The following is a 24,635-nucleotide window of genomic DNA, read 5'->3' as shown; positions in this document are numbered from 1 at the left end:
AGACAACAAGAATTGTAGCTAAAAATTCCTGTGAATTATTGGAACATAGCTAATCATTTAAAGGTTATTATATTCTCATATGAAATTTCTAAATAGGAAATGTTATGGTGACAATATATATAATTAATCAGAATTAAGTATCTATTTGTTACAAACTGATTGATTTTATTTTCCATTTTGCCAAGTAACAATGGAAACAAGTTGTATGGAATTAAAAACCCAGTGATTTTACTATTTATTTTATTTTATTAGATATTTATTTCACATGATGTTAATGAAGATACATGGTTATGCTTATATATATTTCTATTAGAAAAATCAAAATTTCTTAGCATCTCAAGTATTAGTATGCAAGAGAATAAAAGTCAATTAGTTCCAGCAGGTATATGTAGGCTTTTGTGTGTTTCTTAAAATTATCCCTGAAAAAATGTTAGTATGTCTATGTAGAAAACTCAGAGAGGATACCATCTCTATATATATTCTATATTTTGTTATTACATAGTTTTTATGGTTGTATTTATAAAGCATTTTAGTTATACTGGATTATATAATGCAACATTCATACGAGAGTATTATGCATTTCGAGAATTGACTCCTACCCCATTTCTTCCTACTCTCCCTATTTCTTGTCCTTCTCCTTTCATAGAGCCCCTTAGTTTCCTTAGATAGTTCAACTTCTACTTCTAGATCTCCTGTGCATATTTGATTTTATGTATCTGTATTAAATCTAGAACACAAAATGATGAAATGACAGAATTTTAATTCTAGCAAAACATGACTGACTGAGAGAAATGAAGTCATTGCTATAGGCAACAATGTGTTAAATGACACTGGAGTCATTTGATACAGTTTAAAATCTTACTTGAGATGAATGGAATATATTTAAAGAACAAAAGTGTTTTGAGATTAGTGGGGCCCATTTCTAATAGTACACTATCGCAGCACTCTACTAGAAGCACAGGAACATTAGGAACTACACAGACTATGCTGTAAAATATCTTCTCATAGCACTAGCTAAAAACTGGCTCTATGGAAGTTGATAAAACTAACTGTATTGCTACCATTTCTTTACAGATTAAAAAATAACATTTTATTAATTCTTTGAGAATTTCCTACACTGTGATTTGATCATATTTATCGTCAGCCATTTCTCACCTCCCTACACACTCAACACTGAGTTTTTATTTTCTCACAAAAATGTTTTGTTAACCCATTGATTCTAATTTCTGCTGCTCAGCTACTTTTAGAGTAAGGCCAGTGCTATAGTATGGTAGACCTACTAGGGTTGACACCATCAAAGAGCACTGATTTCCTTTCTCCTGGTAGCTATAAAATGCCAATAGCACCTCAGCAAATGGAAGGATTTCTTGGCCATTACTTCTTCATGCTGGATTCTGTCTGGCTTGATCTTGAGCAAGTCTTGTGCGTACTGTCACAATTCCTGTGAGTTACTACATGCAACTGTTCTGCTTTGTCTGAAAAACACTATTCTCTTGAAGTTACCTATCACTCTTGATTCTTTCTTTTAATTAAGAATTTTTTATCATTTTACATACCAACCACAGATACCCCTCTCATCTGTCCTTCGGCTGCCCCCCAGCATTCTCCCCAAGACCACTCCTTATCCCCTCCTCCTCTTAAAAGGTAAGGTCTCCCATGGGGAGTCAACAAAGCCTGGTACATTCTGATGAGGCAGGTCCAAGCCCTTCCCCCTGCATCAAGGCTGTGCAAGGTATCCCACCATAGGTATTGGGCTCCAAAAAGTCAGTTCATGCATCAGGGATAAATCCTATTCCCACTGCCAGAGTCCTCTTAAACGTACCAAGCTACACAACTGTCTTGCTTATGCAGAGGACCTAGTCCAGTCCCATGCAGGCTCTACAGTTGTTGGTCTAAAGTTCATGAGTTTCCACTAGCTTGGTTCAGTTATATCTATAAGTTTCCCCATCATGGTCTTGATGTCCCTTGCTCATAGAATCCCTCTTCCTTTTCTTTGACTGGATTCCTGGAGTTCAGCCTGGTGCTTGGCCCTGGATCTCTGCATCTGTTTCCATCAGTTACTGGATGAAGGACCTATGATGACAGGGTATTCACCTATCTAATTACCAGGGTCGGCCAGCTCAGGCACCCTCTCCACTATTTATGGTAGTCTAACCTGGGGTCATCCTTGTGGATTCTTGGGAATTTCCCTAGCACTAGGTGTCTCCCTATTCCCATGATGTCTCCCTCTATCAAGATATCTCTTTCATTGCTCTTCTACTCCTTCCAGCTTGACCATCCTGCTCCCTTAACTCCTGATCTTATTATCTTTATCCCCTCTTCTGAGAAGATTCAATAGCATTGGCAGGGAAGGGTATGATATGCACATCTTATTTAGGGTTAAACACAACATAGTATCTCATTCTCTTTATGTTGACCAGTTGAGGGTCTCTTTGTTAATTACCATTTACTGTAAGAGGAAGCTTCTCTGATGAGGGCTGAGAGATGTATTAATATATGGGTATAGCAGTAAGTTATTAAGGGTAGTTTTAATTATGTCCATTTAGCACTATTACGTTCTCCTATAGGGCCTAGAGTATATCAATCCAAAAGTTCTTTTCTCTATTAACAGTGTGAGGTATGGGCTCATCTCCTGAAACAGGCCTTAGATCTAATCAGGAAGTGGTTGCCAATTCCCATAATATCAGTGCCACTATTGTACCAGTGGGCATGTTTCAACAGGCCAGTTGCTATTGTAAGTTGTAGGGTTCATATGTGGATGAGACTGATGATTATTTTTCTTTTCTGGTATAATGCACAACATCTTCCAGCACTTTCCATGAAACTAGGCCATAGGAATGAAGCCTCCTGTTGAGTACCTGCTTAATTTCTATGTATTCAATGATGCAAACTATGTAGTGTCTTCAGCAATAGGATATTTCCATCAAGTTCTAAAATGGTAACCAAAATAATTGGCAATGGCCAGTAATATTTGGGGGTCTATTGACCAATAACTCCAAAAGTGGTAATCTATTCCTGGTACTGGGAGTTTAATTGTTAACATGCGTTATCTAGTTAAAAGAGGAACCCTTCCACTTTGTTTATTGATGTCTATTTGAAGAAAAAACGTGTTTGAAATATAAATGATTGAGATACCTGTCTCCTCTTCTGTATAGATACACACTGAAGTCTTGTGTTAGAAAAGAGTACTTAGAGACTTATTAAGAGAGAATAATGAAGCTCTTCACAAGAAGAACAGAATAGATGCTCGTTATATGCCTTCTGTGGGTTTACTACTATATAAGATAATAATGAAAATGTGTTTCCTGATGGAATGGATTCATGGACTTCTTCAGAATTCATAGTACATCCTCTTCTGAAGCGTTTTGGAAATAAGACAGATAGATGAGTAAATGGGACAGAGTAACAATGTCACAGAATTTATCCTCCTGGGCCTCACTCAGGATCCTACTGGACAAAAAGCATTGTTTGTTATGTTTTTGCTCATGTACATTGTGACAATTGTGGGCAACCTGCTCATTGTGATGACAATTATTGCCAGCTCCTCTTTGGCCTCCCCAATGTACTTCTTCCTAGCCTTTCTGTCACTCATGGATGCTGTTTATTCCACTGCCATCTTGCCCAAGTTGCTTAAAGACTTAGTTTGTGACAAGAAGACCATCTCCTTCACAGCTTGCTTGGTTCAGCTTTTTGTGGAGCACTTATTTGGTGGTGCTGAGGTCTTCCTTTTGGTGGTGATGGCCTATGATCGCTATGTGGCCATCTGTAGGCCACTGCACTACTTGACCGTCATGAATCAGCAGGTTTGTATCTCACTCTTGGTGGTAGCCTGGGTTGGAGGTTTTGCACATGCTCTAGTTCAAGTTCTCTCTGTATATAAACTTCCATTTTGTGGACCCAATGTCATTGACCACTTTGGCTGTGATATGTATCCATTATTGGCACTTGCATGCACTGATACTTATTTTATTGGACTCACTGTTGTCGCCAATAATGGAGCCATGTGTATGGTGGTCTTTATCCTTCTCCTATTCTCCTATGGAATTATCTTAAGCTCCCTTAAGACTCATAGTCAGGAAGGTAGACTCAAAGCCCTGTCCACCTGCAGCTCCCACATTATGGTAGTTGTTCTTTTCTTTGTTCCCTGCATTTTCATGTATGTTAGACCTGTCTCCAACTTTCCTATTGACAAATCTATTTCTGTTTTTTATACAGCTGTCACTCCCATGTTGAATCCTTTAATATACACATTGAGAAATTCAGAAATTAAAAATTCTATGGGAAAGCTCTGGTGTAAAATGTTAAGTATAGATAGAGTCGGAATTTTTCCTTGCTGAATGTGCTATTTATTGGAAAGGAACAATAATTAGTTTAAGTAGTATGTGTTCCAAGTACTAAATTGGTAACAACACTTGAAATTGTGAGATGTTTATATTTTTGTAAAAGTAATGAGTAAAAGGTTAATATTAATTGTTTCTCTCATTTTCTTAATGGCTACTGAAGTTAAGCATATGTTTGTTGGACATCCCACTTCATCATTTCCTATGAAGTGCATATTTACATCTTTTGTCAATTTTCCAATAAATTATTTTCCTATATAATTGGGTTAGTGGAGTTCTTTATGAGTCTTGTCCCTAGCTATTTATGTTTGTGTGTGCCACAGAGTCTTTTCTAGCTGTGTTTTTATGCTATTATTATTATTAATCTTAATGAATATTATCTCCCAACTTTTTATATTAAAATAATTTTTCATTAAATATTTTTACAAATTTATGAAGAAAATAATATAGTTTTGATATAATCTTAAGTTATTTTGAAGTTTAAAGTATTACAGAGTGGTAAAATCGACTTAATTTCCACATGTTCTGTCATGTCATTTTCTTGTGGTCAGAACACATATTCTACTTTTTAAGTTATTGCCTATCATAATATATATTCCTTACTATTATGATAATTTTCTTTTTTAATTTGTATTATCATTATTAAAACTTAAAAAATATAATTCTTCCCCTAATCTCATGATATCCCATCTTTATTATATATCATTATCTATGCTATTTCAGTTAGTTGAATTGATGACATTTAATTAAATACTTTATTATTATATGTCAGCAAAGTAGATTTTGAAGTGGAATAATAAAAGGGTTTTCATTCTTTATTTTTGTTTAAACAATAATTTCAAACTTTGAAATAATTTCAGAAGGTGGCATTGTGTAATAGTTTTATTAGCATGCATAATGGGTTTACTGACATTACATTACATGCATATGCCATCTAGAAATTCAGATCTTGAGCACATTAAATCATTTTTTTTGATATCATATAAAAATCCTTTGTCTTTGGGTTCTTTTGATTCTTCAGTAATTCTTCCCTTTTGTTTTCATCATATCAATTTTTCCTACATTTTGTTTATACTTAGGCATTTTAATTGGAATGATCTTAATTAAATCAATGCCCTTCACATTATATTTTCCAAATGGTTATGTCTAGTCTTCATGTAAAGGGAAACATGGCTATAAGTAGTTTATTGATGTCCCTTATTCAATGTGTTAGATTTTTCATAAACTTATGGATCATTATAAACAATATTATCTAAAATAAGTTTTGTATTTTTTAATTTTATTGAAAACAGATTCTTCTCTCATACAATGGAGCTGGGAGGAATAGACAGAAGGGAAACTGTGATCAAAATAAATTTTTTGAACCAAAAATTTCTTTTTAATATTTTCTGACACAAATCATTTTATTTTGTTATTGTACTAATTAAAACAGGAAAACACATATCAGTAACTAAAACCAAAGTGATTAGAACTTGGTCAAGGAGCATGTTATAGCTACTGATATGTGTTTTCCAATTTTAATCCAAGTTCTTATTGTGATGCTCATGATATTTCTCTATAAAAATGTATTAATTAAAATGGTCATATAAACCTGTAAACCTGAAAACCAGTGTTGTGACCTTCTCTCTCTCTTTTTTTTTTGGTTTTTTGAGGCAGGGTTGCTCTGTGTTTCTAAAGAACAATTAAAAACTATTTACAAGGTTTCTCCACCAACAAGATCTTCCATGTGACTCAATTATCCTACTCCTGACTGTGGGTGCAAAGGAATTTATTACTACAGAGACACTTGCACATCCATGTTCATTGCTGCTCTGTTCACAATAGCTTGAAAACATAGTTAACCTAGAGGTATATCAGATAGATAAGTAGTAAAAATGTAGTATACACAGACACACAAACACACACACACACACACACACACACCACATATTATTCAACTATAAAGAAAAATGAAATCACAAAATTTTCAGGTGTTTGGATGGAACTGGAAAAATTATACTTAGGCTGATTGGACACCTGAAGACAAAATCCTCACTTCCTCTCTCATTAGAGATTCCTGGCACTATCTTTTGTTTTATGTGCTTATTTGTGGAAAATTGTGAATCTAGAAATGGGCCATTGGCAGAAGGGATGCATTTAGAAAGGAGGAAAGCAGAATATGGGTAAAATGAAAGTGGAAAGGGGAAAACTGGGGGCAGGAGTTTTCAAGTAGAGAGTAGAGTAATGCAGAGAGAGGCCATTTGAAGCCTCAGACAGAAGGAAGTGTGTGTGCAGAAGCTCCTTGGATTTGCAATCCAAGTGAAAAAAATGTAAGAAGGGCTAGTAGAATATATGTTCCATGAAAGCCTGGGTGGAGAATACTAAATGCTAAAGGTTTAAGCAGAGAACGAGGCAGGGAGGTGGAGGATATAGGTGTAGGGTATGTTAATTAAAACTGAGGATGCTTGAAGAAGCTTTTTAAGATCCCACTAGTTTGTAAGCTAATGGAATATATATATATATATATATATATATATATATATAAAATATTATGAGTAATCTACATATATTATATATTATACTATATGTTATATAATTATATATAATTATGTATTATTTATGTAATAGATATCATATACACATATCTTATAAATAACAATATATTATCACATATATAATATAAGTAATACCTATATATAATAATACTATATATATATGTCATAATAATAAAGGCTACTGCCATTGTTCTTGACTTCCAACCATAATTAGATACTAAAAATCTATTGTTGAAGACACAATACATTTGGTTGCAAGACACAGAGAAATGAGTCTTGAACTGACCAAGAAACTCTCTGTTGGCTAGCTTTCATAGTAATGGATGGTTCTATGCAGACACTTGAGGGAGAAAGATACCTGTGGTCTTTTCAAGTGCTGGACCCTAAATGCTATAATACTGACCTGATAGACAATTGTGTCCAATTATCCAATAGTGGCAAGACTGTTTATGGAGTAATCAATCCTTCTCTTGATTAGGTTTGAGACTTGCTCCACAGGAGCGAGTATCTGTATGGTACTGTAAAAATATCAAAACCCATGGCAAGTGAGATCATAGGTCCTAGAGGAGAGTCTCTTGATGTTGTTTTTCTAAATGGTCGAATTATCAAACTTCCTTTTAAATATATATGCCCATGTTCCTTGGTGAGAGAAGTTTCTTAATTTAGAGGGTAGTGGTCAATGTTTACTCATTACTGTTTAAAATGCTGGAAATAAGCAACTATGAGCACTGGAAATGGGTGTCTAAGAAATTGAGTGCTAAGGACAGGACATCTGTATTAATTCCCTGCCAAGACTCAGTGGGCACTGCAAAAGTGATGGTCAAGGAGTGTAAAATTGGAGGATGGGAAAAAGGCCCTTAAATGCGATTGCACACATGAATTCACAGAAACTGTGATTGCATACACAGGATCTGTGTCAGATCTAGTCAGTTTAAAATCCCAGCAGGCTTTACTATAACCTGAATAGTTAACAGCAGATGATGGCTGCAGGGTGAGTGGGTGGAGGGGGAATCACACTTCTTTAGAGATGTGGCCACTGTAATATTCCCCATGCCCTATGAATGGTCCCACATCCATATGAAGATGGGAAAAAGATATTGGACTCAGTGGATATAATAATAAATAAGAATGACAAGAATGAAGTTGAGAGGGAGATGTGATGGATGGTCCTTCAGGAGCTGAAGAATCAGACTGAAGTATGGGTATAATCAGGAAACACCGTATGCACCAGATCTGGGGAAGTGTGTGGATGGGAACTGCGAGGAATGAAGGGAAGGGAAGCTCTGGTTGGGGTGTACTGTATGAGAGAAGAATAAATAAGAATTAAAAAAGAAACATGTGCATGTAAAAAAATTTCAAAGAATAAATAAAAATAAAAAAGAATCAACTTCCAGTGTATTAAGGGTTTCTATGCATCATTTGACATTATGAAATTAGTAGAGGAAAATTAGAGGAAGCATATTTGTGAGCATCATAATGGGCAAGAGTATTTTGTATCAACCCTAAATGTTTTATAATACTATCAAAATTTGATTGTCATCAATAACATCAAAATATAAATTGTCTTCAGGTGAATTAACCTTTAGACTAAGTGAAATTATTTTCAGAGTTTATCTGAAATAGTTCCTATCCAAATGTAAAGAATCTCAAACATCACAACAAAAAGGTATCAAAATGTATCATCTATGTAATCTTAACACTATACAGAGAAGTTTGAGTTTATGTATTTGCAATTACATATATATTTACATATACATATATATACACATATAATTAAGGATAAAAGAGGCTATGGATTTGAAAGATGGCAAGGAGAGGCATATGGGAGAGTCTGAAGGGCAGAGGAGAATGGTGTCATTATATTATAATCTCAAAAATAAAAAAAAGCAGTTAAAAATTGGTACACAGTTTCAGTAGATATTTTACAATAGAAAATACAGTAGGGGCATGGAAGTATCATCTAGATGTAATAATTTGTTTAAGTTGCAAATAATTAAGAGAATTCAAATCAAGCTCACAATGAAATATCATTCTATCTTAGTTAAAGTGGGTATTTCACAAGGTCATATTGAAGATGCAGGACAAGTGGGCTCTCATATACTGTTCTCAGAAAGTTAGAAAACCAACATGACATTTCACTATGTAGGTTCCTCAGAATCTAGAAATAGAACTACCAAATGAATCAAAAACCACACTGTTGGTGGCTCACCCCCAGTTAGTGTGATAAGCACACAAAAGAGATGCCCATGTGTTTATGTTCCTTGTAGGATTATTTGTAGATGAGGTTTGGAAACTTCAGGAGCTACCAACACATGAACAGAACTGGAATGGGAGCTAAAATCTGGGAGATATAAATGAATTGATATAATATAGCAAATATATTGGATGATTGGAAAGATCTAACATGCAACATGAGGACTACAACACATTAGAGTATGTTAGGTTATGGAGTTTCACTAAATTGAGCAGATTGTACCATTGTGAGCCACAGCAGAGAAAAATAGATGAGTAGGAGTGATGATGGATATGTTCATTGCTTTCTCAATAACAACAATTTCATTATATATGTGTGTTATAATATTCTTCCAGTATTTGTTAAATATACAAAATAAGACTCATTTTCACAAGACACATGTCTTTGTAGATATAAATGGCCTACTCTAGTTTTCCCTCAAGTGGTGAAAACCACTTTCCCTCATATCACTGTCCATCACTGCATTTATTGATCACCCATTCATCAAAAGCTTGCCAGGCCAAGCAAGTAATGAGGCTACACACACAAGTCTCTGAATATCCAGACATTATTCTGAGCTTAAAAAGCAAATGATTAGTCAGTAGAATTCATACTTTGGCCTTTGATCATGTTTTACCAGTTACAGGGAGAATTTCACTAGGTATCCAGATGGATTTTGCTCTCCAACTCAAGAAGTTCCTTCGGAAAATAAATAAATGATCTTGGGTTTTTTTCCCCAATTTTAAGCAGGAGTTGTAGTTATGTTCATATTAATATGAGTAAAAAGCACATGAATATATACCCACAAGAACACACATGTAAATATGGACATGTGATACAATGTGGTAATATAAACTGACAGTGCTGTCACTAATATTTAAAGAACATATTCATTGTTAACAAAATCTTTCTACTCTTTATTAGTGTGTATAAATGAAACATTGAGACCTTTAACAGACAGAAATTTTCAAATTAGCACAAAGTGGAATCTTTAATAACATAATTTTATCTGACAAATAAAACCTCTGTGTAATTATAGGATAAAACATGTTTAGCATCATTTGTGATGATATAGGTAAGCCTGGGGAGTCTTATTCTCAAAGAAACAATTTCTTGAATAAACATTTATTACATTCATTTTTCAATATTTGTAATTTTATAATACATGATAGTAAGATTTTGGCTGCTTCATAACCTATCACAAATTGTATTCTCAATACCCTATTGCTCAAAATACTTCTGGATTTTATTGTGTTTTTACCCTAAAGGTTATAGAGAAGTGTATCAATTCATTATCAAGAATATAGAAGTTTTATGACATATGAGTATTTTTCATGCTCTTTTCTTATAGGAACTTTGTTCAGATAAGCAGAAAGCATTAATGGTACTTTGAACTCAGATGGCAGAAGAAGGAGATAATGACTTCTGATCATGTGTAATCTTTCCATCTTCCAGTGATAATAAACCCTTCAGAAATCTGATCATTGCAGAGGTTTTTTTTCCAATGCAAAATATGCACTGTGTATCTTTTCTCACTCACCAGCAAGGGAGGCACAATTATAAATGTATCTGTTACATATGATATTGGATTTACCTGTTGTTACATAAGTTGAAAATGGTTAAGTTTTAGTAGAGTCCAGCTGGCCTCTTGACACAGAAGATCCTATTTGCGAATAAAGATAACAATGATAGATACCGACTAGTGAAGATAACAAGTCTAAGTACAGAAATATCAGTGGAAGTCCTGGCTATAGTTCATTTTAAATCCTAGAGGAAAACATAGGCAGAATCCTACATGATATAGATGTAGGAACGTGCTTCCTTACTGTCACACCCTTTGTCCAAGATTTAAGGTCAACAATTGACAAGTGAGACTTTATGAAACTATGGAGCCTGTATGGGTAAAGAAACAATCAATCAGGTGAAGAGGAAGCCTGCATATGGGAGAGAATCATTGCCAGCTGCACGTTTAACAGAGGATTAATATCCAGAATATACAGAGAACTTAAAAAACAGAGTTAAAAAAAAAAGCAAGACAAAACAAAACAAAAATCCCACCACTACCATCTCCATCACTGCCACCACCGACAACAACAAAATAAACAAAACCAAATGACCCATTTGGAAAATAGGCTTGGGACCCGAAGAAAGAGTTCTCTTTAGAAGAAAAAAATTAGTTAAAGAATATTTTTTAAACATGTTCTTCATCCCTAGCAATCAAGAAAATACAAATCAAAACAACTTTGAGATTTCATCTTGGCCCAGTCAGGATGGTAAAGATCAACAGAACAAGCAACAACAAATGCTGGAGGGATGCAGGGAAGACAGTTTGTTTTTAAATATAAGTTATTCTTGTGGTGTGGTTAAGCATTCCTTGGGTATATGCCCAAGAGTGGTATAGCTGGATCTTGGGGGGAGATGGATTCCCAATTTTCTAAGAAAGCGCCATATTGATTTCCAAAGTGGTTGTACAAGTTTGCATTCCCACCAGCAGTGGAGGAGAGTTCCCCTAGCTCCATATCCTCTCCAGCATAAGGTGTCTTCAGTGTTTTTGATCTTAGCCATTCTGACAGGCATAAGGTGGTATCTCAGAGTTGTTTTGATTTGCATTTCCCTGCTGATTAGGGATGTTGAGCAATTCCTTAAATGTCTTTCAGCCATTTGAGTTTCCTCTGTTGAGAATTCTCTGTTTAGTTCTATAGCCCATTTCTTAATAGGACTGTTGGGCATTTTGATGTCTAATTTCTTGAGTTCCTTATATATTCTGGATATCAGTCCTCTGTCAGATGTGGGGTTGGTGATGGGATGGCCAAACACCCTAATTGTCATGCTAGAAACCCCATCCAACTACTGAGGGATCTGGATGCAGAGATCCATGGCTAGGCCCTGGATGGATCTCTGGGAGTTCAATTAGCGAGAACGAGGAGGGTTTATATGAGCGAGAATTGTTGAGACCAAGGTTGGATAAAGCACAGGGACAAATAGCCAAACGAGTGGAAACACATGAACTATGAACCAATGGCTGAGGGGTCACCAACTGGATCAGGCCCTCTGAATGGGTGAGACAGTTGATTGGCTTGATCTGTTTGGGAGGTGTCCAGGCAGTGGGACCAGGTCCTGTGCTCATTGCATGAGTTGGCTGTTTGAAACCTGGGGCCTATGCAGGATCGCTTGGCTCGGCCTGGGAGGAGGGGACTGGACTTACCTGGACTGAGTCTACCAGGTTGATCTCAGTCCTCGGGGGAGGCTTTGCCCTGGAGGAGATGGGAATGGGGGGTGGGCTGGGGAGAAGGGGAGGGGGGCTGGAGGGGGGAGAACAAGGGCATCCATGGCTGATATGTAGAACTGAATTGTATTGCAAAATAAAAATAAAAAAATTAAAAAAAAATTATTCAACCAAAAATGGCTTGAGGTGAAGGGTTTGACGAATGGTATAAAATTACTTGTGACTCCATATTAAGGGAATATGGAATCTCCCCAAGCTCTCCACTCCATCTAAATGTGTATGGCTGACAGTCTACTTAAGAATTATTATGTCAGCTACACCAGACTCTGCAGTGCAGTTTCGAAGTTTCTTTTCTGGAACCTCAGAGTTTCTGGGCAGGACCCTGACACTCTCAGCGTGAGAGTGCCCTGCCGGTGTGGGTAGCTGAGGAGTCTGGGCTGCTTGCTTTCTGTAGGTGATTGAATATTACTTGTCTTCCCAAAACATTTCATAATGTTTAATTGTCCAACTGTTAGTTATTAATCATCTCATTTTGGACTTTTCTTATTTCACATTATAGCTTTTTGTGTCATTTGGCATTTAATTACTCTCACTTTGTAATATTTCCTCCCTTGAGATTTTTTCAGGGGAACAAAACCTGTACAGGAGAGATTTCTTTTTCTGAATTGGTTCCAAGTATTCTAACGAATTAATCTATAATGACCACAGATTCTCCCTGATGCTATGAATAGTAACCTGCTCAAATAAAATGATGCACTGAAATAGAGGAATTATTTATCTTTTTTAATGGCATGGGGTACTCTGGAAACACATTGTGTCCAAGCTAGATACACGTAGTTGGTATCTAGTCTTCAAGGTATCATTTTGTCTTGTTATATTCATCATCACTTATAGAAGTCTGTGGACAATGTCAATTTCCTTTTGGGATACTTGGTGATACAGGATGATTTTCTTTTTTAATTAGAAGATAAGAATTTATTTCAATGATTTGAAATCAAAGAGTGAACAGATTTTCCTCTAGTTATGAGAAAGTGTGCCACTCAGTTTTCTATGAGGCTAAATCTCAAGACTTCTACAGTTACATAAAATGTTTAATAACTAGACAAACAGCTTGTTACTATAATTCTCAAATGAAGATTCTCATTTTCTTTCATCACAATAGAAGAAGGAAAAATTGATATAAGTACATTTTTAAATTTTAAATTTTTTTTACTATCCATACAGAGTTTGAACATTAGTTTCTGCTAATTAAGTTACTATCTCACACTGATATGTGGATGTAGCATTTTGTTTGATTATAGCAAGTAATAACATTAAACCACCTTTATAAAGTAAGTATATTATATTTGATGGTCCTTATATCTCTCTTCATAAATATATTTATCTTTCTTTACTTCATTTATACTGAGTAAAGTAGGCAATAATTTTATCTGACAAGATATGAGTTTTGCAGCACCAGACTAGGAACAAAATGTGATATTCTTGTGTTGTACTGAAATAAAGCAAAGTTTTAAAGGTCAGAAAGTTTCAAAGAGGTATCAAAACTAATAGAATAAATCTGGAAAACACGGGAGCTCATTGGATGATGCATAATATATCGGATTAATTTTTTATACTGACGTGTTTATTTTCCACAATGGCCAATAGCACATATTATATATTATATAAGTAATTATATACACAATTATTTGTTATTTATGTAATGGATATATTTTACATGATATGTTAATAAGTAGTAATTACATACATATTTATGTTAGAAAATTTAAATTCTATACACTAAATGTGTTAGAGTAAAAGGGGAATGTTTTTAATGTGTATTTTGGAGGCTTGATGTAGGCATTCATATATGAATCTTAAAATGATGGTTGGCCAACAAGTTAGTACATATACATAAAGAAAACCTTGATTGGAGAGTTTCTTACATACTGTTACCAAGATTCATAAAAAAGTTATATTAACGGCTACCATGTCTTAAAAATTGTTATTTTCTAGAAAAGCTTAACAGCTAATGTTAAATGCCACTATACTGTTCTATATTGTTTGTAGTATAGAATCTTTGTACATGTAAACTATATAGCATACTAGATAGCTTGAGGGCTCTATACTTGCTATTTAATTGAAACACTCTGGAGACTGGTCCTCTTGAAATGCAGCAGTGATTATCAATGAGACTAACTATGCTAAAATGTTCAGGGAGTAAGATGTGAAAACATATGTATTGACCACAGAATGCTTTTACTCTTAAGCCGTTCAGCAGCTGTGCTGTGACCAGCTTGTGGCTTCTGCTGTCCAAACCTCCTGAATCAGTACTTGACACTAGTGAGAATGATACATGTAGAAGTTGCATCATGGCTTCTAGACAATTCTCAGACTTTCTCTTAAGGTTTTCTTCCTACCCCAGTTAATATATTCATGGCACAGGATCTTCCTGATTGATTATATACAAAATGAATTTCTTTACAGGTAAATATTGCCAGCATTTACATATGATAAAATAGGTAATCCCTAAATATCATTTTTAATCTATCCCTCAAATGGTGTTCATGAATTACAAGATATACTGCTGTTTACATCCTTGGCTGTGAAAATCATTCTTACTTAGTGGATAGTGATTGGGATGGTTTATTGTCTTTGGTCAGAGTAAACTCTTAAAAGCATTGGTAATGTCAGTCATCAATCTAGATTTATACTGGATACTAAGTGGTGCTTTAGTCATCACATGTAACAAGAATAACAAAGTGTTGGGGAAAGTGCATGCTAAGCATGTTCCCCTGGAGGAAATGATGAAGTAGCGGCATAGGGAGGTTTGTTATGGTTCCAAAGTTACCTTCATATCAAGTTAATGAGCCTGAGGTTGCAACATGAGCTGCATCACTCCAGACTCTTCATCATCACCACTGCCTTGTGCACTGCCTTCCAGTACATCCTGGTTCCTCTATAGATAACATTCAATTAGAGCAACATAGTCATTATTGGATCACAGTAGTTATCAGATCTTAATTACTACCAAGTAGAATTTTTCAGGATATGGAAGTAAGCCTGAAATCTGTTACATGACTGTGCAAATATAAAGAGAAAATAAATCTGTAGAATAGAAAGAGAAAGGGCTGCAGGAGTATGTGTGTAGATTGTTTAACTGGAAGCATTTTGAAATAATTTTCCTTAGTGACTGACTTTTGGTGTGACAACAGACATTTAGAAAAGGACTTGGGTGCTTGCTTTCTCATGTAGGGCATGATGTTTCCATTTTTATTTTGATGCTCTGGGCTTGTCTGGATTTCTGCTTGAGTACTTTTTATGCAGGAAGGTTTGTGTATAACATGAAGGCTGTTCTCTAGTACGCTACCATTTTCTATTTTCTTCTGTTTCACTGTTCCCCTCATTTTATGGTTTCTGAAACATATTAGCAGCTGATGAAGTAGTTGCTAACAGTCCTGGGTCAAATGATTTTAGTTAAACTGTTTTTGATCTTCTTGAAGTTATTGAATGCTGTAGTGTTATGATGCAACAGGGAGAATTATGACGACTGCTGGAATTCTTCAGAGAGAATCAGGTGGAATAATTGTTCTGGGCAGAAATGTACTAAATACTTCTATAGTTGTTTGATGTTGCTTAATTTCAATCTTTTAAAATTGAATAAGATATACAAGAAAACAGAAATCCCTTTTAGATGTGAAGATCTAATAGTGTAACATTATATCCATAAGCTGATTGCTCCTGAAGTTACAGATCATATTTTAAAGATATTCTCCACATCACAATCCCCTCCACAGTTATTCTACAGTAGTTGATAAATTTAGACTTTAATGATACTAAAGAGATTAAGCTCATATAAATCAGGAACACATTCACTATTTGGTTGCTAACAACCATGCTAAAATATAATGTATTTTAAATAAAAAGCTTAAGTGTATGAATGAGGATGATATAGAGATCCACTGAAATCTTGAGATAGACTTTAGTTCTTACATGCTTAAGAAAAGTATTTTAAGTGAAACAGGATCAACAGAAGATGTGCTCAGCTCTTTGTAAGGGGAATTTAGAAATGTTTATTAAATGTCCACTACAGGTTCATGACCGAAGCAGATAAGGACAACGGTGTGGTCCATGCCATAATGGACCCATGGTCATGTACACAGCTCCATGCCAGGTCTTGTTCTTATGTGTTTTCTCTCTGAAACCTTATGAAAGGATCAATGGGCCAGAACAACAATATCACAGAATTTATCCTCTTGGGCCTCACTCAAGATCCTGCTGTGCAAAAAGCATTATTTGTGATGTTTTTAATCATCTACATTGTGACAATTGTGGGAAACTTGCTCATTGTGTTTACAATTATTTCCAGTCCCTCTTTGGGCTCACCAATGTACTTCTTCCTTGCCTGCCTTTCACTCCTGGATGCTGTTTACTGTAATACCATCTCACCCAGGTTGATTGCAGACTTACTCCATGATAAAAAGACCATCTCCTTCACAGCTTGTATGGTCCAGCTCTTTGTAGAGCATTTATTTGGTGGTACTGAGGTCTTCTTTCTGGTGGCAATGGCCTATGATCGCTATGTGGCCATCTGTAAACCACTGCACTATTTGACCATCATGAATCGACGGATTTGCATCCTGCTATTGGGAGTGGCCTGGACTGGAGGTTTTGTTCACTCTCTGCTTCAAATTCTCTTTGTTTATAACCTTCCTTTCTGTGGTCCCAATGTCATTGACCACTTTATGTGTGACATGTATCCATTATTGGGGCTTGCATGCACTGACACCTACTTCATCGGTGTCACTGTGGTTGCCAATGGTGGAGTAAGCTGCATAATAGTCTTTATCCTTCTCCTAGTCTCCTATGGAATAGTTCTAAACTCTCTCAGGACTCATAGTCAAGAAGGGAGACGCAAAGCCCTCTCCACCTGCAGTTCCCACATCATGGTAGTTGTCTGTTTTTTTGTTCCCTGTATTTTCATGTATGCCAGACCTGTTTCCAACTTTCCCATTGATAAATCTATTTCTGTTTTTTATACAGTTATCACTCCCATGTTGAATCCTTTAATATATACTTTGAGAAATTCAGAGATGAAAAATTGCATGCAAAAACTCTGGCATAAAATTTTAACTACAAATAGAGTAAGAAATTATTAGCTGTATACAATCAATTGGGAATAAATTCTAACAAAGGCTCATGTTGTCTACTCAATGAATCTCAAACATGCTTTTCACTATGTGAAGACCTCAGAAAAGAAGAGTACATTATCCTTTGAGCTTTTATACTAAGTTTGCATGTATACATGTGATGTATTTTGATCAAGTCATCATTCTCTCCCCTCCAACTCCTCTGTCCTTCTCTTACCATTTTTCCTTCCCAATATCATGTGCACTTTTTAAAAAAACCCACTGAGTCAACCTAAGTCTACCAATATGTGTATGAGTGTAGAGTCATCTATAGAGAATGATATGCTTCCAGAGCAACAACTCTGAAGAAAAACAACTCTTTTTGTTGGGAGCAGCACTCACCAATTGCCAAAGGATTTTCAGCTAGATAGGCTATTATGAGCTCAGTTTCATACTATGTTCATTTAGTAGAATGGTAGTAGTAGGTTCTCTCATAGCTCTTATGTTCTTTATGGGCAGAGGTTCTTGGCCTAGTTAATGCTAAAAATCAAAATGTAAGTAAATATTCATATTCATACCATGAAAGAAAGAAAAACAAAAACCAGCCCGTACTGGTATCGAATGATGAATGGCTTATGACAAATGTGGTACATATATACAATGGGATTTTATTAAGTTGTAAGAAAAATGAAATTATGAAATTGACAAGTAAATATATAGAGCTTAAAATAGTCATTCTGAGTTTAGGTAACCCACGCCCAGAAATAAAAAGAGGCATGTTCTTTCTCATGTGCACCTTTAGGTATATGTGTTTAAATTGAATTATCCATAAAAGTCAGAAAGTTATTCAGAGCAATTGGGGAATTTCGACTTAAGGAGATAGAATATGTGTAGTATGAAGGGAGAAAGGGAAAAGATTAAATGGAGTATGGTATGATATAGGGTATAGGAGGTAGTATGGGAGGGGATAAGTGACACCAAAAGCCTTTAAAAAAACCTATGTAGAAAACTACTAATGTAGATGCTCCCTAAAACATATACATATGTATAGACACATATGTAAATAATTGAAATGAGAATACTCTATAATGCGGCACTGGTGGTGCACACCTTCAATCCCAGCACTCTGGAGGCAGAGACAGGCAGATCTCTGTCAGTTTGAGGCCAGCTTGGTTTACAGAGCAAGTTTTAGGAAGCCTGGGTAGTTACATAGAGAAACCTTGTCTCAACAAACAAACAAACAAACAAACAAATAAAGCAGGAATGTCCTATAATGTGGGTGGGTGGATGAGTGGGTGGACACTATAGACTATCAATTAAAATCCTATGCCAGTAAAAGTTACTTATTTTTGAGTTGTTAGTCAGTGAGGTCCCATACTTCCCTGAAACACTGCAGACTATTACCATTGTCCTTGGTAAGCTTTCAGAACTTTATCTTAGGATCCTAATGCTAAAGACAAAGCATACTTGAATCATAGACCATGGATAAACCAAGATGATGCTAACCTGGAAGTTTCATCCCTATTGGCTAGCTTTCATTCTGGAAGGCGCTATGCTTACCATCAGGAGAGGAAAGTATCTTATGACACAACGTAAATCAGAATAAAAAGGATGGAAAAGGGGACTGATTGAATGAAATAGAATCACCCCATATTATAGAGATTTGTACTCAGATATCACCATTCCTCTCAATTGCTCAGAACTGTAGCTGACTATCTTTTCAAGAACAATGTCAACTAAAACAGATTCTTCAGTTCCAAGTTCTCTTTTCAGAGACTAAGAGCTTCTTGGCCAGAGTCTCTCTCAAATGCCAGAGTGAGGCTGTACTCTGCCAGGTTATGGCTGGGCAGGGAGACAGGGTAAGCTTCTTTTAGACTGATTTACACATTTATTGCTTCTCCAAAGTGTTTCATATTGTGTAACAGTTCATTGATCATTTTATCTATGATCTTTTTCATTTTACATTACAGCATTTTGGTGTAATCGATGAGAGTTTGCTGAGAGCCGCAGAAATATGAAATAGGAACTCATCTGGCACTGACAAGGCTGACCCATTAAAGTCAGGGGCTCTGGTGGAGGTTGAAGCCAAAACATGAAGTGTTTGGGGATTATTGCCTTTTGAATGTATGAGTTGTTTCCTGCAGTGGTTTTTCTGTGTGCTATTGTAGCTTTCCCATTTGATTCATTTTCCAAGAACTTCTAACAGTGTGGTTGATCATTTACTGGGCATAGTTTCCACTATACATTTGGGGTTATGTGTGAAAACAGTCATACAAGCAAATACCTGTTTCCCACAACCAGGTCTCTGTTCCTTTTCCAGTGTAAACTTAGAGGTCTGTCTTCCTGAAATTACCTTCACTGGCAGGCATTTGGTCAGTGTTAAGTGTTCAGGCAAAAGTATCTCATTTGGGACATTCTCAGACATCTAAGGACATAGAATTACAACATGTCTGAATTTGTTGATTCACAGTTTTTAGATAGTTAAGGAACCAGCGTGCCCTGGGCTCACCTTGCCAGCAAATAAGAAAGTGTTGCCCCAAGCTAACCTCAGCCTGACAAATTATTAACACTTTGTACTTATTTTCACTTTGTTTTACTAATTAGCTTATTATCTAACCACACCTAAGAATGCAATATTACACAGGGATACCCCCTTTTCCCTTCTTAAATTTCCCTAATTGATTTAAGGTCTCTCTCCCTCTCATTTGACCCTGTTCTCATTAAGAGTTCACTGAGGCTCTTTTTTATGTATACCCTCTTTATTTCTAATTTTATACATACTATCTATTATAAAACAAGATTTAACAGCAAACTTGAAAATTTCAAAAGCACACTAGGAGAAATCAACTGAACTGCTGGACCCAACAATAACTGTCTCAAATGCAGATACCTAGTCCAACCACGTCTCACTGTAAAGTACACGTGCAATTTATATGTGGTTAATTCTATACCCTCTATCTAATTTTTCTTTCATTTTTCTTTATTAAGAAATTTTATACTCACTCCACATACTATCCACAGATCCCCCCTCTTCCCTCCTCCCATCCCCCAGCTCTCTTTCCCAAGACACCCCGCATTCCCACATCTCCCAAATCGAGGTCTCCCATGGGGAGTCAGCAGAGCCCAGCACACTGAGCCTAGGCAGGTCCAAGGCCCTTCCCACTGTACCAAGGGTGTGCAAGTTGTCACACCACAGGCACCGGGTTCCAGAATCCTGCCCATAGACCAGGGACAGATCCCCATCCCCCTGCCTGGGTGCCTCCCAAACAGTTTGAACAAAACAACCATCTTCCATATCCAGAGGGCCTAGTTCAGTCCCATGGGGGCTCCACAGCCACCAGTCCACAGTTCATGGGCTTCCACTAGTGTGGCCAGTCATCTCTGCACATCCTTCCACTATGATCTCGACATCCCTCGCCTGCAGTCTCCTCTCTCTCATCAATTGGATTCCCGGAGCTCAGCCTGGTGCCTGGCCGTGGATCTCTGTATCTGCCTCCATCAGTCACTGGACAAAGGCTCTATGATGACAGCTAGGTTATTTGCTAGGCTGGTCACTAGAGTAGACCAGTCCAGGCACCCTCTGGACCACTGCCAGCAGACCAAGGTGGGGTCAGCCTGGTGGATTCCTGAGAACCTCCCCAGCACCCTGCCTCTTCCTCTTCTCAAGATGTCCTCATCTATCATGGTATCTTCCTCCCTGCCCTCCCACTCTGTCCCTGTTCCAGCTTGACCCTTAATCACTCCCACCTTGAATCATAAAGAAAGCCTGACAGTCATTGCCTGGTATAAACTCTTATCTGCTTTTATGACCCTAAAGAAATTCAAGCCTTATGACCTTGCTTTGGCCAAAGAATTGCTGATTGGATGTGTATAAAAACTGGAAACTTCAGAGACTCTGGGTAGAACTAAGGTAGAACAAAGAGAGAACGGCAGAGAAATGTATAGATATTTAGGCAAGAGAGGAGCTAAGAATGAGAGATGAAAAGAAGCTGTATATTTAGTTAAAGCTTACTTAGGACAATAAAGTGGATGGACTGAGCATGGCGTGTATAAATTTATTTATACCCTCATCTTAGTAGATTCCTGGCTGGTTGTAGATTCTTCCTTGGACTCTGGGAGAAAGCTTTTGGGAATGGACCCTAATAGCTTTCATTAAGATTTTTATATACATATACAATGAATTTTGATCATATCCTCTCCATATTTCCTTCTCCTAACACTCCCAGAACACCTATCTGAACATTTCCCCTCACAACTTCATGCCATCTTGTTAGGGAATAATATTTTAAGGTGCATTACTTTTGTTCATTTTGCATTTGTAGAGACAAATGCAGGATAAGTTAAGTTAAGAAAAGCTGGCTAGAAACTAAGCCAAGCTAAGGCCGGGCATTCATAAGTAAGAATAAACCTCCATGTGTGATTTATTTGGGAGCTGGGTAGTGGCCCCCCAAAAGAGAGCAAAAACAAACCACATTCTCTTTTTAATTCATTGAGTCCAATTAGTGTTGCTCATGTGTGTATGACACAGGGCCATCCTCATTAACCTTCAGTCACAAATGGCTCCTCAGTGGGGTGTGAGACCCAGAATGTAGACTGACTTGATCTTGTAAAGATCTTGTATAGGTAAACCTGGCCTCTGTGAGTTCACGGTTCAGTGACTATACCATGTTAGAATGACAATGGTTTTACATAGTCCTCCCTGATTGCTGGCACTTACAGACATTTTGTCTCTACTTTGACTGTTTCCTAAGCCTTGGGGGCGGGGAAGAAATGTGGCAGAGATGAGCCATTTAAGGCTAAACACTCCACAGTCAATTACTCGCTTTTCTCTGTCTAGTTGTGGATCTCTTTAATAATGTTTGTCTACTGCAAGGGGAACTTGCTTTGATAAAGGGAAAAGATTGCACTAGTGTATGGGAATAGAGTTAAGCACTTAGAAGGCAGTTGGATACCATATCAATTTAACAAAATGGTAGTACTAGGATTTCCTCTAGCATCTATGACCTGTCCAGCCCCATGTACCTGGCTAGGTTCACAGTACTAGGAATGAGCTCCTTCTTCAGGAGCAGGCCTTCAGTCCACTTTGATAGCTGTTTGTTACCTCCAAGAGTTTAGTGCCTCTGTTGTACCAAGGGCTATCCTGATTTACCAGTCACTATTTTAGGATTACTGCTGTGTAGGGATATTGATAACTTTTGTCCCTCAGCGGGATGCATAGTACCTTCTGATACCAAGAAAGGTAGCTATCAAGGAAGTAGTGACCCTTTAGACTTGTATGTGTAACATTATAGGTTTCTCATGTCCCTTGGCGTTTAACTACTCTCCTTGTGAGTAATTCAGCACTTTTCCCCTAGAGATTGTTCAGGAAAATAAACCTGTCCAGGAGATATTTCACTTAAATTTCTGTCAGGCCTTCTAACAAGTTCATTTATTAGAAATGTTGACATAGAGCCACATACACATGTAAGATTATCTGTATACATAAATGGAAGATTATTTTTATTTTAGAATGACCCAATGGATTTTTGAAAACTTAGTTATACTTGTGAGTAATTCAGCACTTTTCCCCTAGAGATTGTTCAGGAAAATAAACCTGTCCAGGAGATATTTCATTTAAATTTCTGTCAGGCCTTCTAACAAGTTCATTTATTAGAAATGTTGACATAGAGCCACATACACATGTAAGATTATCTGTATACATAAATGGAAGATTATTTTTATTTTAGAATGACCCAATGGATTTTTGAAAACTTAGTTATACTTGAGGTGGAAGATGTCTTCCTATTCAGTCCTCAAGTTATTGTCTTCTTTTGTATTCATCACTGTTTATTGAAGTGTGTAGAAGGTGTCAATTGCCTTGGAGTTAGTAAAAGACTAAAGAGGTTGCTTCATTTATGAAGAAGATTGTTAAGAAGCACTTAATCTCTGCTTTTCTATTGTTATTTAAATGTTAGAAAGATTGAAGAGCTGAACACATGGTAGCTTTGATAAATCCTCTAGGAAATATCCATTTATCTGCTTCACCTAAACAGACTGAAAGGACAAACATTCTTACAACTCTCTTTAATGTTTATCTTTTGTTTATGTGTGACTGTAAAATGGATTTGAATAATTAGCCTTCATTAATTTAGTGAATTTATACATATTTGTGTGAACTAAGTAACTTTACTTTTGTCTATTATTTTCACAGCAGCTAAGAATTTTCAGTCTCATTTCTACAGTGAAGTAGTGGTAGTATGTTTTAGTATCTTTGTACCTGTCTTCACAAGTGTACTAATATGTTTATAAACTACAGCATTCTCTAATAAAAGAATTCATGATTCCCTCCACTGAGGACAAGTGCAAGAAATATTGAACTCGGAATACAAAGTGAGTATTTTTATGGTGTACTATGTATTTCTTGAAGGTTAGAGAGTCTCATGAGCTGAATGTGAATAGGGCAAAATAATGTGAGAAAAAACACAGAGGTTCATTGGAACATATAGAGTCCATTTGCTTTTAGTTTCATAACCTGGCTGGTGTCTATTTTCTATTTACCAATTTAAAACCATTTGTGTGCTATGTGAATAACAATTAAAATTATTTTAATACTTTATTTTATAATTTCTAAGACATTTATCAAAGAAAAACTAATATATATATATTTGTATTAGCAAGTTTAAAATTATATATATCATGTGTTTGAGTATAGGCAAAAAATGCTTTATGGTTTTGAAGCTTATAATGGATCAGTTTTATGTATAAATCTTAAAATGATGCCAACCAACATGTTAGTACATATACACAGAAAAAAAATCCTATGATCAGACTGTCGGTCATATACTTTCACTTCGATACTTCTAATTTCTATGTTAAAATACCACAATGCTATTGAAAACTGTGAAAATAGTTTTCCAGAAAAAAAATTTACTGGCTAGTGCTGAAAACACAATCATAGTGTGTAACATGAATCTTAAATGGTCTTATAATAAAAAACGCAGAGCCAGATATTGGGGTGAAAGCTGAAAGATCAGAGAAGCAGAACAGCCAGCCACTGGCTTACCTCTGTGAAATTCTCAGCCTCAAGAGTGAGCTCCTGTTTCCTCATGCCTTATTTACCTTTCTATGTCCTGCCATATTACTTCCTGGGATTAAAGGTGTGTGTCACCACTGCCTGGTTCTGTTTCTTTCATATAACCCAGTGTGGGCTTGAAC

The 24,635-nt window shown here is 36.3% G+C and overlaps 2 protein-coding genes across 2 annotated transcripts; both read left to right on the top strand.

Moving 5' to 3' along the window:
• Nucleotides 1-3,392: 3,392 nt before the first annotated feature.
• Nucleotides 3,393-10,586, top strand: LOC131908346 (olfactory receptor 4A5-like). Its single transcript, XM_059259399.1, has 2 exons — nucleotides 3,393-3,803; nucleotides 10,459-10,586. The coding sequence occupies exons 1-2, from the start codon at nucleotides 3,393-3,395 to the stop codon at nucleotides 10,498-10,500; spliced, it is 453 nt and encodes a 150-aa protein (XP_059115382.1). The 3' UTR covers nucleotides 10,501-10,586.
• A 5,946-nt stretch (nucleotides 10,587-16,532) lies between these two features.
• Nucleotides 16,533-17,471, top strand: LOC131907805 (olfactory receptor 4A5-like). Its single transcript, XM_059258893.1, has one exon. The coding sequence runs from the start codon at nucleotides 16,533-16,535 to the stop codon at nucleotides 17,469-17,471; it is 939 nt and encodes a 312-aa protein (XP_059114876.1).
• Nucleotides 17,472-24,635: the final 7,164 nt, after the last annotated feature.

This window comes from Peromyscus eremicus, chromosome 4 (assembly GCF_949786415.1).
Source record: "Peromyscus eremicus chromosome 4, PerEre_H2_v1, whole genome shotgun sequence".
In the NCBI taxonomy this organism is placed as follows: domain Eukaryota; kingdom Metazoa; phylum Chordata; class Mammalia; order Rodentia; family Cricetidae; genus Peromyscus; species Peromyscus eremicus.
Note: the sequence above shows the minus strand (reverse complement) of the source record. Positions and strands in the feature narration are given on the sequence as shown.

Coding starts and splice junctions, on each gene's coding strand:
- LOC131907805 (XM_059258893.1), top strand. CDS start 16,533: ATGGGCCAGAACAACAATATCACAGAATTTATCCTCTTGGGCCTCACT.
- LOC131908346 (XM_059259399.1), top strand. CDS start 3,393: ATGGGACAGAGTAACAATGTCACAGAATTTATCCTCCTGGGCCTCACT. Junction 3,804..10,458: donor TGACCGTCATGAATCAGCAG/GTTTGTATCTCA, acceptor CTTTTCTTATAG/GAACTTTGTTCAGATAAGCA.